At 36.9% G+C, this 15,148-nt stretch overlaps 1 protein-coding gene across 8 annotated transcripts; it reads right to left on the reverse strand.

The window, feature by feature from the left end:
* Positions 1–7,953: 7,953 nt before the first annotated feature.
* Positions 7,954–14,713, reverse strand: LOC112782992 (ABC transporter B family member 25). 8 transcript variants are annotated; one of them, XM_072230591.1, is made up of 19 exons: positions 14,477–14,713; positions 14,117–14,145; positions 13,357–13,528; positions 13,137–13,203; positions 12,949–13,059; positions 12,664–12,855; positions 11,317–11,374; positions 11,122–11,197; positions 10,994–11,039; positions 10,775–10,805; positions 10,602–10,689; positions 10,455–10,505; positions 9,555–9,654; positions 9,388–9,471; positions 9,204–9,285; positions 8,978–9,053; positions 8,825–8,875; positions 8,488–8,529; positions 7,954–8,170 (listed from the first exon to the last, which is right to left on the reverse strand). In XM_072230591.1, coding segments are annotated over exons 3-10 (576 nt in total). In that variant the 5' UTR covers positions 13,359–13,528; positions 14,117–14,145; positions 14,477–14,713; the 3' UTR covers positions 7,954–8,170; positions 8,488–8,529; positions 8,825–8,875; positions 8,978–9,053; positions 9,204–9,285; positions 9,388–9,471; positions 9,555–9,654; positions 10,455–10,505; positions 10,602–10,689; positions 10,775–10,781. The 8 variants fall into 8 exon arrangements, with proteins under 8 accessions (XP_072086692.1, XP_072086690.1, XP_072086694.1 ...); XM_072230589.1 differs by lacking the exon at positions 14,117–14,145; XM_072230593.1 differs by lacking the exon at positions 14,117–14,145 and having other exon boundaries at positions 8,471–8,529.
* Between the last annotated feature and the right edge of the window lie 435 nt (positions 14,714–15,148).

Consider the following 15,148-nt stretch of genomic DNA (forward strand, 5'->3'; position numbering starts at 1 on the left):
AAAGCTCTGCACATCTGTGAGGCTCCATGAGAGCCCACTGTCAAGCTATTGACATTAAAGAAGCGCTTGTTGGGAGGCAACCCAATGTTTATCTAATTCTTATTTTTATTGTTTTTCATGTTTTCTTAGGTTCATGATCATGTGGAGTCCCAAAATAAATAGAAAAATTGAAAACGGAATCAAAAACAGCAGAAGAAAAATCACACCCTGGAGGAGCATCTGTCTGGCGTTCAGCGCCAGAACAGAGCATGGTTCTGGCGCTGAACGCCCAAAATGGGCAGCTTCTGGGCGCTGAACGCCAGAACAGGCATGGTTCTGGTGTTCAACGCCAGAAATGGCACACAGATGGGCGTTGAACGCCCAAAATGGCCACCAACCTGGCGCTGAACGCCCAGAGTTGGGTACAAAGGCATTTTTACATGCCTAATGGGTGCAGGGATGTAAATCCTTGAACACCTTAGGATCTGTGGACCCCACAGGATCCCCACCTACCTCCACTCACTTCTTCTCACCACTCTCTTTCACACAACCCCATAAACACTCTTCCCTAAAAGCCCTTCACCAATCACCTCAATCTCTCTTCCCCATTAAACCTTCACCACTCACATCCACCCACTCTTCCCAATAAACCTACCTCATAAACTCCACCTACCTTCAAAATTCAAAACCAATTTCCCACCCAAACCCACCCATATGGCCGAAACCTTTCCCCCCTTCCCTTCCCTATATAAAGCCCTCCATTCTTCATCAGATTCATACAACACACCTCTTTACACTCTCCTTGGCCGAAACCACATCTCCCTCTCCCTCTCCATATTTCTTCTTCTTCTTCTTCTATTCTTTTGTTTATTGCTCGAGGGCGAGCAATATTCTAAGTTTGGTGTGGTAAAAGCATAGCTTTTTTGTTTTTCCATTACCATTGATGGCACCTAAGACCGGAGAATCCTCTAGAAGAGGGAAAGGGAAGATAAAAGCTTCCACATCCGAGTCATGGGAGATGGAAAGGTTCATCTCTAAAGCCCATCAAGACCACTTCTATGATGTTGTGGCCAAAAAGAAGGTGATCCCTGAGGTCCCTTTTAAACTCAAAAGAAATGAGTATCCGGAGATCCGACATGAAATTCAAAGAAGAGGTTGGGAAGTTCTAACAAATCCCATCCAACAAGTCGGCATCCTAATGGTTCAAGAGTTCTATGCCAATGCAGGGATCACCAAGAACCATGATCAAAGTAAGAACCCGGATCCAAAGAACTATGTTACAATAGTTCGGGGGAAATACTTAGATTTTAGTCCGGAGAATGTGAGGTTGGCGTTCAACTTGCCATACATGGAAGAGAACGCACGCCCCTACACAAGGAGAGTCAACTTTGATCAAAGGTTGGACCAAGTCCTTATGGACATATGTGTAGAAGGAGCTCAATGGAAGATTGACTCCAAAGACAAGCCGGTTCAACTAAGAAGATTGGACCTCAAGCCTATAGCTAGAGGATGGTTGGAGTTTATTCAATGCTCAATCATTCCCACTAGCAACCGGTCTGAAGTTACTATAGACCGGGCCATCATGATCCATAGCATCATGATTGGAGAAGAGGTGGAAGTTCATGAGATTATACCTCAAGAACTCTACAAGGTGGCTGACAAGTCCTCCACTAAGGCAAGGTTAGCCTTCCCTCACCTCATTTGCCACCTATGCAATTCAGCTGGGATTGACATAGAGGGAGATATCCTCATTAAAGAGGACAAGCCCATCACTAAGAAAAAGATGGAGCAAGCTAGAGAGCCCAGCCATGGAGCTCAAGAGGCGCAAGAAGCTCATTTCCATGAGATTCCGGAGATGCCTCAAATGCACTTTCCTCCACAAAATTATTGGGAGCAAATCAACACCTCCCTAGGAGAATTGAGTTCCAATATGGGACAACTAAGGGTGGAACATCAAGAGCACTCCATCATGCTTCATGAAATAAGAGAAGATCAAAAAGCAATGAGGGAGGAGCAACAAAGACAAGGAAGAGACATAGAAGAGCTCAAGGACATCATTGGTTCCTCAAGAAGGAAACGCCACCATCACTAAGGTGGATTCATTCATTGTTCTTGCTTTCTCTGTTTTTCGTTTTCTATATTATGTGCTTATCTATGTTTGTGCCTTCATTACATGATCATTAGTAGTTAGTAACTTTGTCTTAAAGATATGAATGTCCTATGAATCCATCACCTCTCTTAAATGAAAAATGTTTTAATTCAAAAGAACAAGAAGTACATGAGTTTCGAATTTATCCTTGAACTTAGCATAATTATATTGATGTGGTGACAATGCTTCTTGTTTTCTGAATGTATGCTTGAACAGTGCATATGTCTTTTGAAGTTGTTGTTTAAGAATGTTAAATATGTTGGCTCTTGAAAGAATGATGACTAGGAGACATGTTATTTGATAATCTGAAAAATCATAAAAATGATTCTTGAAGCAAGAAAAAGCAGCAAAGAACAAAGCTTGCAAAAAAAAAAAAGCGAAAAAAATATATAGAAAGAAAAAAAAAAGCAAGCAGAAAAAGCCAATAACCCTTAAAACCAAAAGGCAAGGGCAAATAAAAAGGATCCCAAGGCTTTGAGCATCAGTGGATAGGAGGGCCTAAAGGAATAAAATCCTGGTCTAAGCGGCTAAACCAAGCTGTCCCTAACCATGTGCTTGTGGCGTGTAGGTGTCAAGTGAAAACTTGAGACTGAGCGGTTAAAGTCAAGGTCCAAAGAAAAAGAAGAGTGTGCTTAAGAACCCTGGACACCTCTAATTGGGGACTTTAGCAAAGCTGAGTCACAATCTGAAAAGGTTCACCCAATTATGTGTCTGTGGCATTTATGTATCCAGTAGTAATACTGGAAAACAAAGTGCTTAGGGCCACGGCCAAGACTCATAAAGAAGCTGTGTTCAAGAATCATCATACTGAACTAGGAGAATCAATAACACTATCTGAACTCTGAAGTTCCTATAGATGCCAATCATTCTGAACCTCAATGGATAAAGTGAGATGCCAAAACTATTCAAGAGGCAAAAAGCTATAAGTCCCGCTCATATGATTGGAGCTCTGTTTCATTGATAGTTTGGAATTTATAGTATATTCTCTTATTTTTATCCTATTTAATTTTCAGTTGCTTGGGGACAAGCAACAATTTAAGTTTGGCGTTGTGATGAGCGGATAATTTATACGCTTTTTGGCACTGTTTTTAGTATGTTTTTAGTAGGATTTAGTTACTTTTAGGGATGTTTTCATTAGTTTTTATGTTAAATTCACATTTCTGGACTTTACTATGAGTTTGTGTGTTTTTCTGTGATTTCAGGTATTTTCTGGCTGAAATTGAGGGACTTGAGCAGAAATCAGATTCAGAGGTTGAAAAAGGACTGCTGATGCTGTTGGATTCTGACCTCCCTGCACTCAAAGTGGATTTTCTGGAGCTACAGAACTCGAAATGGCGCGCTTCCAATTGAGTTGGAAAGTAGACATCCAGGGCTTTCCAGCAATATATAATAGTCCATACTTTGGCCAAGAATTGATGATGTAAACTGGCGTTCAACGCCAGCCTTCTACCCAAATCTGGCGTCCAGCGCCAGATAAGGATCCAAAGCCAGAGTTGAACGCCCAAACTGGCACAGAAACTGGCGTTCAACTCCACAAATGGCCTCTGCACGTGCAACACTCAGGCTCAGCCCAAACACACACCAAGTGGGCCCAGAAAGTGGATTTATGCATCAATTACTTACTCATGTAAACCCTAGTAGCTAGTTTATTATAAATAGGACCTCTTACTATTGTATTAGGTATCTTTGGTCTCAGTTTTATTCCATTGTTCATCTTAGGAGACTATTGATCTCGTTTAGGGGGCTGGCCATCTCGGCCATGCCTGGACCTTCACTTATGTATTTTCATACGGTAGAGTTTCTACACTCCATAGATTAAGGTGTGGAGCTCTGCTGTTTCTCAAAGATTAATGAAAGTACTACTGTTTTCTATTCAATTCATCTTATTTCGCTTCTAAGATATCCATTCGCACCCAAGAACGTGATGAAGGTGATGATTATGTGTGACGCTCATCACCATCTCCCCTATGAACACGTGCCTGACAAACACCTCCGTTCTACATGAAATAAAGCTAGAATGAATATCTCTTAGATCTCCTAACCAGAATCTTCGTGGCGTAAGCTAGAATGATGGCGGCATTCAAGAGAATCCGGAAAGTCTAAACCTTGTCTGTGGTATTCTGAGTAGGATTCAATGATTGAATGACTGTGACGAGCTTCAAACTCGCGATTGTTGGGCGTTAGTGACAGACGCAAAAGGAGGGTGAATCCTATTCCAGCATGATCGAGAACCGACAGATGAATAGCCGTGCCGTGACAGGGTGCGTGAGCATATTATTCACTGAGAGGAGGGGATGTAGCCACTGACAACGGTGATGCCCTTGCATACAGCCAGCCATGAAAAGGAGTAAGACTGATTGGATGAAGATAGCAGGAAAGCAGAGGTTCAGAGGAACGAAAAGCATCTCCATTCGCTTATCTGAAATTCCTACCAATGATTTACATAAGTACCTCTATCCCTATCTTATTATATAATATTCGAAAACACCGTTATCACTTTATATCTGCCTGACTGAGATTTACAAGGTGACCATAGCTTGCTTCATACCAACAATCTCCGTGGGATTCGACCCTTACTCACGTAAGGTATTACTTGGACGACCCAGTGCACTTGCTGGTTAGTTGTATCGAAGTTGTGACAATTATGAATTAAGATCAGAGCACCAAGCTTTGGAGCCATTACCAGGATTTGTTCGAGCCTGGAGATCACAATTTCGTGCACCAACTTCTCAAGTGGGCAATTTTCAAATTCTTTTCATTTTGAATTCTTTTACAAAGAGTTGAAAAAGCATGGAAAGCATCATTCTTACGAGCTAGGAAGAGAACTCAACCGAATCTAGAGTAGTCATCTACCACCACCAAACCATAATGTTTACCTCCTAAACTTTGAGTTCTAGTTGGACCAAAAAGATCAATATACAACATTTCTAATGGCCTTTTGGTAGAAATTCCATCTTTTGGTTTAAAAGAGGATTTTACTTGTTTGCCTAATTGACAAGCATCACAAGTAATATCCTTATCAAATTTAATGTTTGGAATTCCTCTTACCAAATTTTTCTTAACAAGCTTAGAAATTTGGTACATGCTTGCATGACCCAATTTCTTATGCCAAAGCCATTTTTTAGATTTAAGAGATGTAAAGCATGTCACTTTTTGATCTTTTAAATCCTCAAGAGTCAATCCATACACATTATTACATCTTTTGGCTTCAAACAATATTTCACCAAATTTTTCACAAATAATTAAGCAATCCAATTTTCTAAAAATAACTTCATAACCAAGATCACATAATTGGCTAATGCTTAGTAAATTGTGTTTCAAACCATCAACAAGTAAAACATCATTTATGAAAGAAGAGAAATTTTTACCAACTTTTCCAATGGCCACTATTTTTCCTTTTTTCATTATCACCGAAAGTGACAAACCCTCCATCATATTCATCAAGCTTAATGAAGAAGGTTGCCTTTCCGGTCATATGCCTAGAGCATCCACTATCCATATACCACATATTGTCCTTTTGCTTGGATGCTAGGCAAACCTACAAAATAAGCTCAACTGACCTTAGGTATCCAAATTTTTTTTTGGATCCTTTCACGTCAAACCATCTTCTTTGTCCCAAGCCATTGTAGTCACAAACAATTATACAAACTTTGTTTCCAATCATTCTTTTATCAAAAAAACACTGAATAGGAAAGTGACCATTCCGGTTGCATAATCTACAAAATCTGTGAGTAGCTGTTTTCACAAAGTTTGTTGGGTTTTGAAACCTTACATCATTTGAGGATGATGACATGTTTGTAAAAGTAGATTTTCCAACAGATTTTGTAGTTTTATGAAAATCCAATCTAACTTTATCATAAAGAGGTTTTTGACTAGCCAAGAGTTGGTTTAAATTTTCTGAACTTTGAGCAAAAGTGGCTAAGTCCTCTTTGAGTCTTTTTACCTCTTTGAGCAGCTTCTCATTTTCTTCAAAGCAATTTAGATATGCAACCACATAATGCTATGTTTCACAACCTTTTATTTTAGCTTTCAACCGCTTGTTTTCTTCCACAAGATTAACAGCGGTTTCAGCCTCTCTCAATTTTTCTTTAAGAAAATGATTTTCAGCTTTAAGAATTTCAATTTGAGACTCAAGATTTTGGTTTTCATTTAAGAAACATCTAATTTTTTCAGAAAGGTGATCTATCATGAGATGAAGGTCTTCAGTGTCAGGGTTACGTAAAACTACCTGTTCTACGTGATCTGCCATGAGGCAAGTTTGAGACTTGGTTTTTGTTTCTTCATCTTCATCAGAATCGTTTTCCAAGTCTTCCCAAGAAGCCATGAGTCCCTTCCTCTTTCCCTTTTTCGACTTCTCCTCCTTCTTTAGTTTTGAGCAATCAGATTTGAAGTGTCCAGCCTCTTTGCAGTTGTAGCAGATCACCTTGCTGAAATCCTTCTTCCTTGAGCTTCTTCCTCTGTTTTTCTCCTTTAGTTTCACCATTTTTCTGAATTTCTTAGCAAACAAAATAAAATCATTTTCAGAGGAGTTATCACTGGATTCATCATCCAGAGGGTTAGTAACAGATTTAGAAGCTATTCCTTTCTTTTTTGTATCCTTTTTCAAATAAGTGTTTTCAAAAAGCAAGTAAGTTTTCTCTCAAATCATCATATTTCATGGAATCAAGACCACTACTCTCAAAAATTACTATCGCTTTAATTTCCCACTCTTTTGTGAGACTTCTCAAAATTCTCCTCACAAGCACATATTTAGGATACGTGATCCCCATAGCATCCAAGCCATTGATGATGATGTTGAATATTTTGAACAGATCATCAATAGATTCTCCTTCCTTCATTGAGAACATTTCATACTCTCTGTTTAGCATGTCAATTCTGGTCTTCTTCACTAGGATTGTGCCTTCATGAGTGACTTGTAATTTGTCCCAGATTTCCTTTGCTATTGTGCATCTTGATACTCGTCGGTATTCTTCGAAGCTAATTGCACAGTTAAGCAAGTTGATAGCTTTGGCATTGAGCTCCACCTTTTTTCTGTCTTCTTTGGTCCAGCTGGCTTCACCCTTGAGAGAGACCACACCATCTGCTCCTGTGGTGGTTGGGAATTGGGGACCTTCTAGGATTATTTTCCAGAGCCTGTAATCTATTGACTGAACAAAAATCTTCATTCTTTCCTTCCAATAGGTGTAGTTCTCACTACAAAAAATTTTGGTAAAAACGGCGGTTTTTTTTGGTATTTACGGCGGTTTAAACCGCCATTATTACCAAGTACGGCGGTTTTGAAAAGCGACGTAATTCTGGGCGCCATTCTGGTTATTACGGCGGTTTTTTGAAAACCGCCACAATTCCCTGAGGTTAAAACGGCGGTTTTCTGCTGGGTTAAAACGGCGGTTCAAACCGCCATTATTTCCAGGTTAAAACGGCGGTTTTTTACTGGGTTAAAATGGCGGTTCAAACCGCCGTTATTTCTAGGTTAAAACGGCGGTTTAAGAGTTGGTTAAAATGGCAGTTTAAACCGCCATTATTACCCTCACAGAATGGCATTTTAGTCGGTTAAAATGGCATTTTTGAACCGCCGTTTTTACCCTAATAGTGGCATTTTAGTCGGTTAAAACGGCATTTTTGAACCGCCGTTTTTACCCTTACAAGGTGGCTTTTGATTGATTAAAATGTCATTTTTGAACCGCCGTTTTAACCCTAACAGTGACACTTTTTTATCGTTTAAAAATGCAATTTTTACCCTCGTTTTTATCGTGTTAAACAAATAATATTTATTATTAGAAATCATAATCCATAAACAAAATATTATATAACTCAGAAACAAAGTATTAAACATAATATATGATTTTTTAGTATTAGAAATCAAAAGTAATAACTCTTATACAAAGTATCAAACATAACATAATTTTTCAACTATAAATGTCATAACATGTAACTCTTAATACATAAAATCTCCATCATATTTCATGCTGCTATATTGCTTGCTCCAGAATACCTACTTCCTAACTCTTTTGGCGATGAAATCTCACTCTCTTGATTCAATTCCTACAACAAAAATATAATTTGAAAATATAATAAACAAAATTACCCTTCTGATATTCAAGGCTTCCTAGTAAAGCTCTAGCTTCCTATGAGAAAAGGGTCATTTACTCATTTAGTTTCATCTTATAATGAAGAGACATCTCAATCAATGAAATCATCAAGAATATATTAAGAAAGGAAGCAGATTTTCTCACACAACATTCTGCTAACACAACATTTCATAAATCATAACCATCACACTGAAAAGAAAAACAGGCTTTCAATAATGTCATTACAACAATCATGCCATCACCAGTTACCTACCAAGCCCGAAATTTTACCTGTAAGTAATATGCATGCTCCCAAACATCTATGCCTCCTTCCTGTAAATAATGAAGCATTAAGCAAAAGAACTACTTAAATAATGAAGCATTAAGCAAAAGAACATCTATGCTCTCTGCAAATCAAGTTCTCAATTGGTTCAATTCATCAAAAAAAGATACTTCAGCCAGAGACGATGTCTTTGTACTTATCACTGTCTTTTGTTCACTTAAATTGAAGAAAGCAACATACAGTTCACCTAAACACGTATATAAAGTAAGGAATTAAGACTCTATTAAATGCTTGAATGATATATTGATTATTAAGATTCATCTAAAGTGTTGGTTGGCTATTCACCTCTTCTTCCTTTTGCAATCCAAGAGCAAATCCCACCAGGACTAATACCATCTGCATGAATGACCAATTTGGATTAAGAATAACAAAGAAGCACCGTAAAGACTTATAAAAGTGTTATCCAATTGAGAAATGTTTATAATTTCACAGTTTTACCTTTGGCAGATTCTGCTATTACACACAGACCGGAGTAATTTTTTACCATGGTCCCATTTGGATTTAGCTTCCACATCTGTTGGAACACTGGATAGATCAGCTTTCAATAGAATCTATATATATCAATCAACAAATACAAATTGGGCCAATGCAGGCTTCTATACTTATTTCTAGAGATTAAAGGCCACATGCAAATCTTGTATGTGAAATATGGAGTAAAGCATACCTGATTTGCATCCCATCTTCTATACCTTGTTGCGCTTCTTCTTCTTCGTCGTCTTCAAAAAACGCATTCATATTGCTGATCTCTGCAACATTATTTTAATAGGAACATGTAAGAATGCGTAGGATAAAAGGGATATATATAAATAACAAGAAAAACAAGGGCATGCAGGTGGAACTAACAAGACCTTTGGATTAAGGGGAATCTGCCAGTGAAGGTTGAGAAGGTGAGGAGAAAAATAGCAAGGGAGAAGTAGGAAGAGGAAGAGAAGCTGAAAAGAGACTGAGACATGGTTAAGGAGTTACCAAAGAAAATTATACTTGAAAAGTTGCAACAAAAATTTAGAATTCTTACTTGTATAATTAGGAGTAAGCTTAGTGCAGGGTAGAAAGCCATGATTTGGTGGAGGCTTCCACAGTTTCTCATAATCTGAATCCCATCTTGAATCATTCAACTGTAAAAAAAAGAATCAGAACACTGAAGTTGAAAGTTTTGTTTGCCATGATTTATAATATTCACCAAGATACACAACACCTCAAAATAGCTGAGAATCACAGCCTCAAAACAACTCAAATTTTAAAAGGTTTAATGAGTAAAATTTAACCAACTTTAATTTGTTTATAACAGTAACAGTGCATTCTAATACTTGTTATTAATTTGATCACATTCTCAGCATCCAAAAAAAATCATAATAAATCAGCTAGAAAGGTTAGTAATGACAAAAACTTTAGAAGCAGCAAATGATCCACAACTGATGGATACTAATAAGCATATGACTGATTTCTACAACTGAAAGTTCAGTAATGAATCTAAAGTGATGACAAAGCCAAACTTTCTAATTAATGAACAGTCACTGTACTACCAGGGTATGCTAATATACATGTATGAGTTACACTTAGCTAAGTCTAACTATTCATCTAGTATAACTAACTAAACAGCTTCTAACTACTTCTAATTCTAACTGACTGAGCTGGCAGCTGAGTAAACTACAATCCCTCAAACTATCATGAAATTATGATATAAATTGAAATTATTTACACTTAATACAGAATAAACTTCGAAAAAAGTTAATAAATCCTCACTTTAAACCAGTCTTGGGCATTAACTAAATCTGAACACTCAACATATAAACCACTAATCAAGAGTATCAATTTTGTTTCAGGGCAGCATTTAGTTTAAGCTTTCAACAAATTAGATATTAAACAAATATTTAAATAGTATTCTAAAAGAAACTATAAAAAAAATTATAATTACCTCTTGTCGCCGAAGCACGTGCACAAATTCTTCCTTTGTCAAATTCGTCATCTATTTATTATTTTACACAACACACCACCGTAATGTATCAAACTTGGAGAATAGAGATGCAAATCAAATGAATGAATTAATTAATTGATGAATCACCTGCTTCAAGTCTTCTTCGTAGTCTTCTATGTTGAAGTTAATGTCAGCCTCCACTCCGTGGAACTTAATTGCCGCTCTATCATAAGCACTGTCCAAAGCAGAAAAATGAATTAATACAAAAAGAAAGAAAGGTGAGGAGAGAGAAATATATATATGCTGGCTCGCTCACTCACCCAGCAGCTACATGTGCGGTGTCAAATCCACCTGCACAAATTTTACCCAGACAAAAGAGAACCAATTACTTCAGCCAGCATATTCATTGCAAGCATAGATGCAATAAAACAGTATCTTTGTGTATGCATCAGTTTATTGCCAAAAAATTTGGAGGAATTTGAAAGTTAAATAGAATGAAAAGTGGAAGCTAGTAAACTACTTGTCAGGGAACAACAAACCTGAATATGGTCATCAGGAAGTAAGACTTTCCGCGCATTTAGACATCTGCAGGTTGAAATATAACATGATTCCAGATATAGTGAAAGTTCAATCCAAGGATATAACAAATTAATAATATTGGAATAACCTTTCAAAAAGTTCTTTTGAATCTTTTAAATTGCAAGATGCTTGCAGGGTCAGAGCTAAAGATTCAGCTGCAACAACTGGACAACAAAATATATATTTAAATGATTCCAATTTCTAAGAAGCAAAATAACAAACACATAGAGTGCATTATTACAAAATAATGGAAAATAGGGTTATTATTGATGAGCCTTTGAACCTGAGGCATGAAGCCATTGAAGCTGAGCTTGAAGAGACAAAGAAAAACCTTCAAAAAGCTAAAGAAGAAACCATGTCAATGGCGCATTGTCTTTCTTCATTGCAAGAAGAGCTTGAACTCACAAGGCAAGAGCTTCAACAATTGAAGCAAGAATCCATGGGCAATAATAATAATAATAATAATAATAATAATAATAATAATAATAATAATAATAAGCATCATCCCATAATGCAAGAAGAAGAAGAACCGGTTATTATTGAAGATGTCAAGGACATGGAGAATAATAAAAATAAAAATAATGTAACAAAGTTTGATGATGATGAATTGCAAAAGAAAAGGCATGTGACTTTTGCAAATACACCCTCATTAACTCATATTATTTCACCGTCACCACAACCGCTTACACTTGAAGTTGAAAAATTGAAGAGGCACCATTCATTTGGGAGTGAGAAGAAGAAGAATAAGATCAAGCCACTTATTCCACTCATTGGTTTTGGAGGTATCTTTTCAAAGAAAAAGAGAAACAATTATTAAGAGAAAAATAATGCTTTCCATAGACACCTTGAATTTTATAGCTTTCATTTGTGTATTGCAAATTGTGTCACCTTCCAATTAAAATTCAGATAATAATGAAATATCACTCATGTCAAAATTATAAGAAAAAAGTAAAAAAAAAAATTGACGGTGTACATTAAGTAGTTTTTTTTTTCATTCTCTCATGTCCTTTGTATTGTATTTTATATAGTAGAGGCAAAATTAAACTAATAATATTGAGTGAGAGTGAAATTGAATATATATGGCATATGATATGAATATACTTTTTCAACTTGGTCTTGTTTATACAGCTGCACCCTTTCAGAATATCATTACTTTGAGTGACTTTCATGCCACTTCAAATCATATATATTCAAGCTTAGCTTGTACTTATTATATATTAAATTCAATAAATCATTCATTCAGCGAAAAGAAAAGCATCACGACTTTTCTTTTATACATTTTTATTCTAGATATACACCAAGCCGAAAGAATCATATCATATTCATATTAATTCAGAATAAGAGAGAAACAAATTTATAATGTTAAATTAAGATATAATAATATGTCATAGTGTAGAGTCTATAGCTTCTTAATTAGAAGTGAAGCTTCCATTTTAATCGCAAGTAAAATAGAAGAGTGGACCAAAATCAAATTTACCTCTAAGCTTAGCGCTGAGGGCGCAAGTAAAATTAGTAACCTTAAACTACTTGTAAACAATAAATGTGACTCAGACCACATCAAATTGTTCCATTAATATATATATTTTTATCTATACAATACTAATGCCATTGGCTCAAGAAGAACAAATACCTTCCTTGGGGCTATAAGAGTGACATCAACATCAAACAATGCAATCAAACCAGGTTTCCGGTAGCCATTTAGTCTTATTAGACAGGTTGTGATTAACAAAAAAGATATAGAAGATATAGAAGATCCCACTGCTACGATAACAGAAAGTGTGGACGCTGCATTAAGGCCTCCAGAAAAGAGTCCAACGACTTTCTGTAACATCAAGTGGATAAGGTTAAAATGCATAGGCAAAATAACTTAGTGTACAAAGTAGCACATAGATCAAACCAGAAAGGACTAACTCACAGCTTGCTTAAGGCCAAGGCTGTGTGTCTCACTAACTTTCTCAAAGTAGCATGAAATTTCATAATCTTCTTGAGCAAAAGATCTTACTATTCTTATGGCACCAAATGATTTCTAAGTAGCATGCAAAATTAAGATTAGATTGGAAATGAATATCATCTCCTAATGTTGGTTTGATGGAAGAGAAATACCTCAGCAATTGAAGATGCTACTGCAACTGCAGTTTGAATTTTGTGAGATAGTTCACGCAGCAAATGCCTAAATTTACAGACAGCAACAGAAATTACAGGCACAACAGTCAAAGGCAACACTATAAGATATTGAGGGAAGAGAGAGAAGTTAGGATTCGAACAATGGAATAAATGTATGTCTATAGTTTATGAAATAAACCTTCACTCTTCAACTACTCACATGTTAACTTCCAAGATGTTGCAAACATGAAGCTGAGACCCATAAGTGCTGTTGCTAGGTTCTTCATGGCCTCAGAAACATTGGTAGTTGCGGCATTCTTTATGATCTGTGTATCTTCCGACAACCTACTTAAGATTTCTCCCGTTCGAGTAACATCGAAGAAAGCAATCTCCTGAAAAATCGCGATTCCATAATAAACAAAAGCTTTCATTGAGCAGCAAGGACAGCTACAATCTGCAAGATTGAAAATTCCTATTCTCCAATTCATTGGACCAAAAATAGCACAGAGAAACACAATGCAAGAGTCATTGCAACAATATTAGACTCAAAGACAATAACACAAACACCTTATGGACAAGAAATTGCAAGAAACATGTTCAAACTCAACTGATGACAAAGATTACTAGAGAAATCATTTCAAAAGCAGTCAATTAACGCTACTGTTCTTTTAGATACTTCCTCTATGGCTTAGAAACAATCCATCTCAATCATATCAACAAAGCAAAAGTGAATGAATGATGACCCAAGCACAAAAAATGCATAAAGCATAAGCTCCTCAAAAGAAATATTAGACTCAGACAATAACACACCTTATGGACAAGAAATTGCAAGAAATTGTAAGAGCTAGTCACAACAAATATCAACTGAAAACAACTCTGAACTTTGAGTTGCACTAAAAGAAACGAAAATAGCACTCATCATTCCAAAATCTTAATGAGTCAGGGGTCCATTTCCATGTTTCAAGTTTAAACACCCTTACCAAAATCCCTGTTCTTCAATCAACTGTAACTGAAATGCAAAAATACAGCATATAAATTACGAGAAATCAAAACACTAACATTCAAATGCATTCTCATTCAATCACGTATTGTCTAGTCACAATTAGGTGCAAATGCTTGCCAAAAACCTAGGGCTCTTATTTCAATTGCAATAACAGTAGCTCAATCATAATCATAATCACATCAATAGCAATCTAAAACCGCAATTACAAGTTTACAAAAAGACATAAACCAGATTCAACCACACATCTTATTCTTGCTGTTGCTATTGATTTTGCTGCGCAAACAGTGGAACCACTCGCGATGAATCCTCGAAAACTACTTAAAAGAGGTAAGCCAACCTTTCTGATCCAGAACGAAAGGGAGGCGCTGAGATTTTGGCGGAGAAGACGCAGGGGATGGCAAGGAGAGGAAGCTAGAGGGGACGTCATCGGAAGAGATCGCCGCTGGGAAAGCTGTCGCTGGAGGAGATGTCACCGGAGAAGATCTTCGTTGGAGGAGATCGTAAGAGAACACGAGAGAGAGGTCACTGCAGTAGCGTCGTACACGAGCTTCAACTTTCAACCAAGTGTTTCTGTAACTAGGAATGTTCAATGTGTGTTTTTATATACAAGTGATAAAGGCGGTTCAAAACCGCCATAATGACTAAAACCGCCATCAAATACAAATTTATTACTGGCAGCGACCAAAAGTGCCATAATATCCAAATATTACGGCGGTTTTTTGAAACCGCCATAATATAAATGCCATTTTAAACTTCTTTTTTTGTAGTGTCTTTCCATTAAAGAGAGGAGGTCTGTTGCTTGACTGCCCTTCTGTCAGAGTATAGGCCACCAGGTCTGAGCCACTGTTTTCTGCCATCAGAATCTTTTCTCCAAGCTACAAAGCTTGATATCTTTGAGACCAAGCTCTGATACCAATTGATGGTAATTAGTGGCTAAGAGAAGGAGGGGTTGAATCTTAGCCCATTTTCGCTGAGTAACACTTGCTGTCCTTTGAAATAAATTCAGGAG

This window comes from Arachis hypogaea, chromosome 20 (assembly GCF_003086295.3).
Source record: "Arachis hypogaea cultivar Tifrunner chromosome 20, arahy.Tifrunner.gnm2.J5K5, whole genome shotgun sequence".
NCBI classification, from domain to species: domain Eukaryota; kingdom Viridiplantae; phylum Streptophyta; class Magnoliopsida; order Fabales; family Fabaceae; genus Arachis; species Arachis hypogaea.

What these genes read in the sequence shown, in the direction of transcription:
- LOC112782992 (XM_072230589.1), bottom strand. An exon ending in TAGCATCTTCAATTGCTGAG is followed by an intron (nt 13,060 to 13,136) that starts GTATTTCTCTTC and finishes CATGCTACTTAG; the next exon opens with AAATCATTTGGTGCCATAAG. An exon ending in TCAATGGCTTCATGCCTCAG is followed by an intron (nt 11,198 to 11,316) that starts GTTCAAAGGCTC and finishes TTTGTTGTCCAG; the next exon opens with TTGTTGCAGCTGAATCTTTA.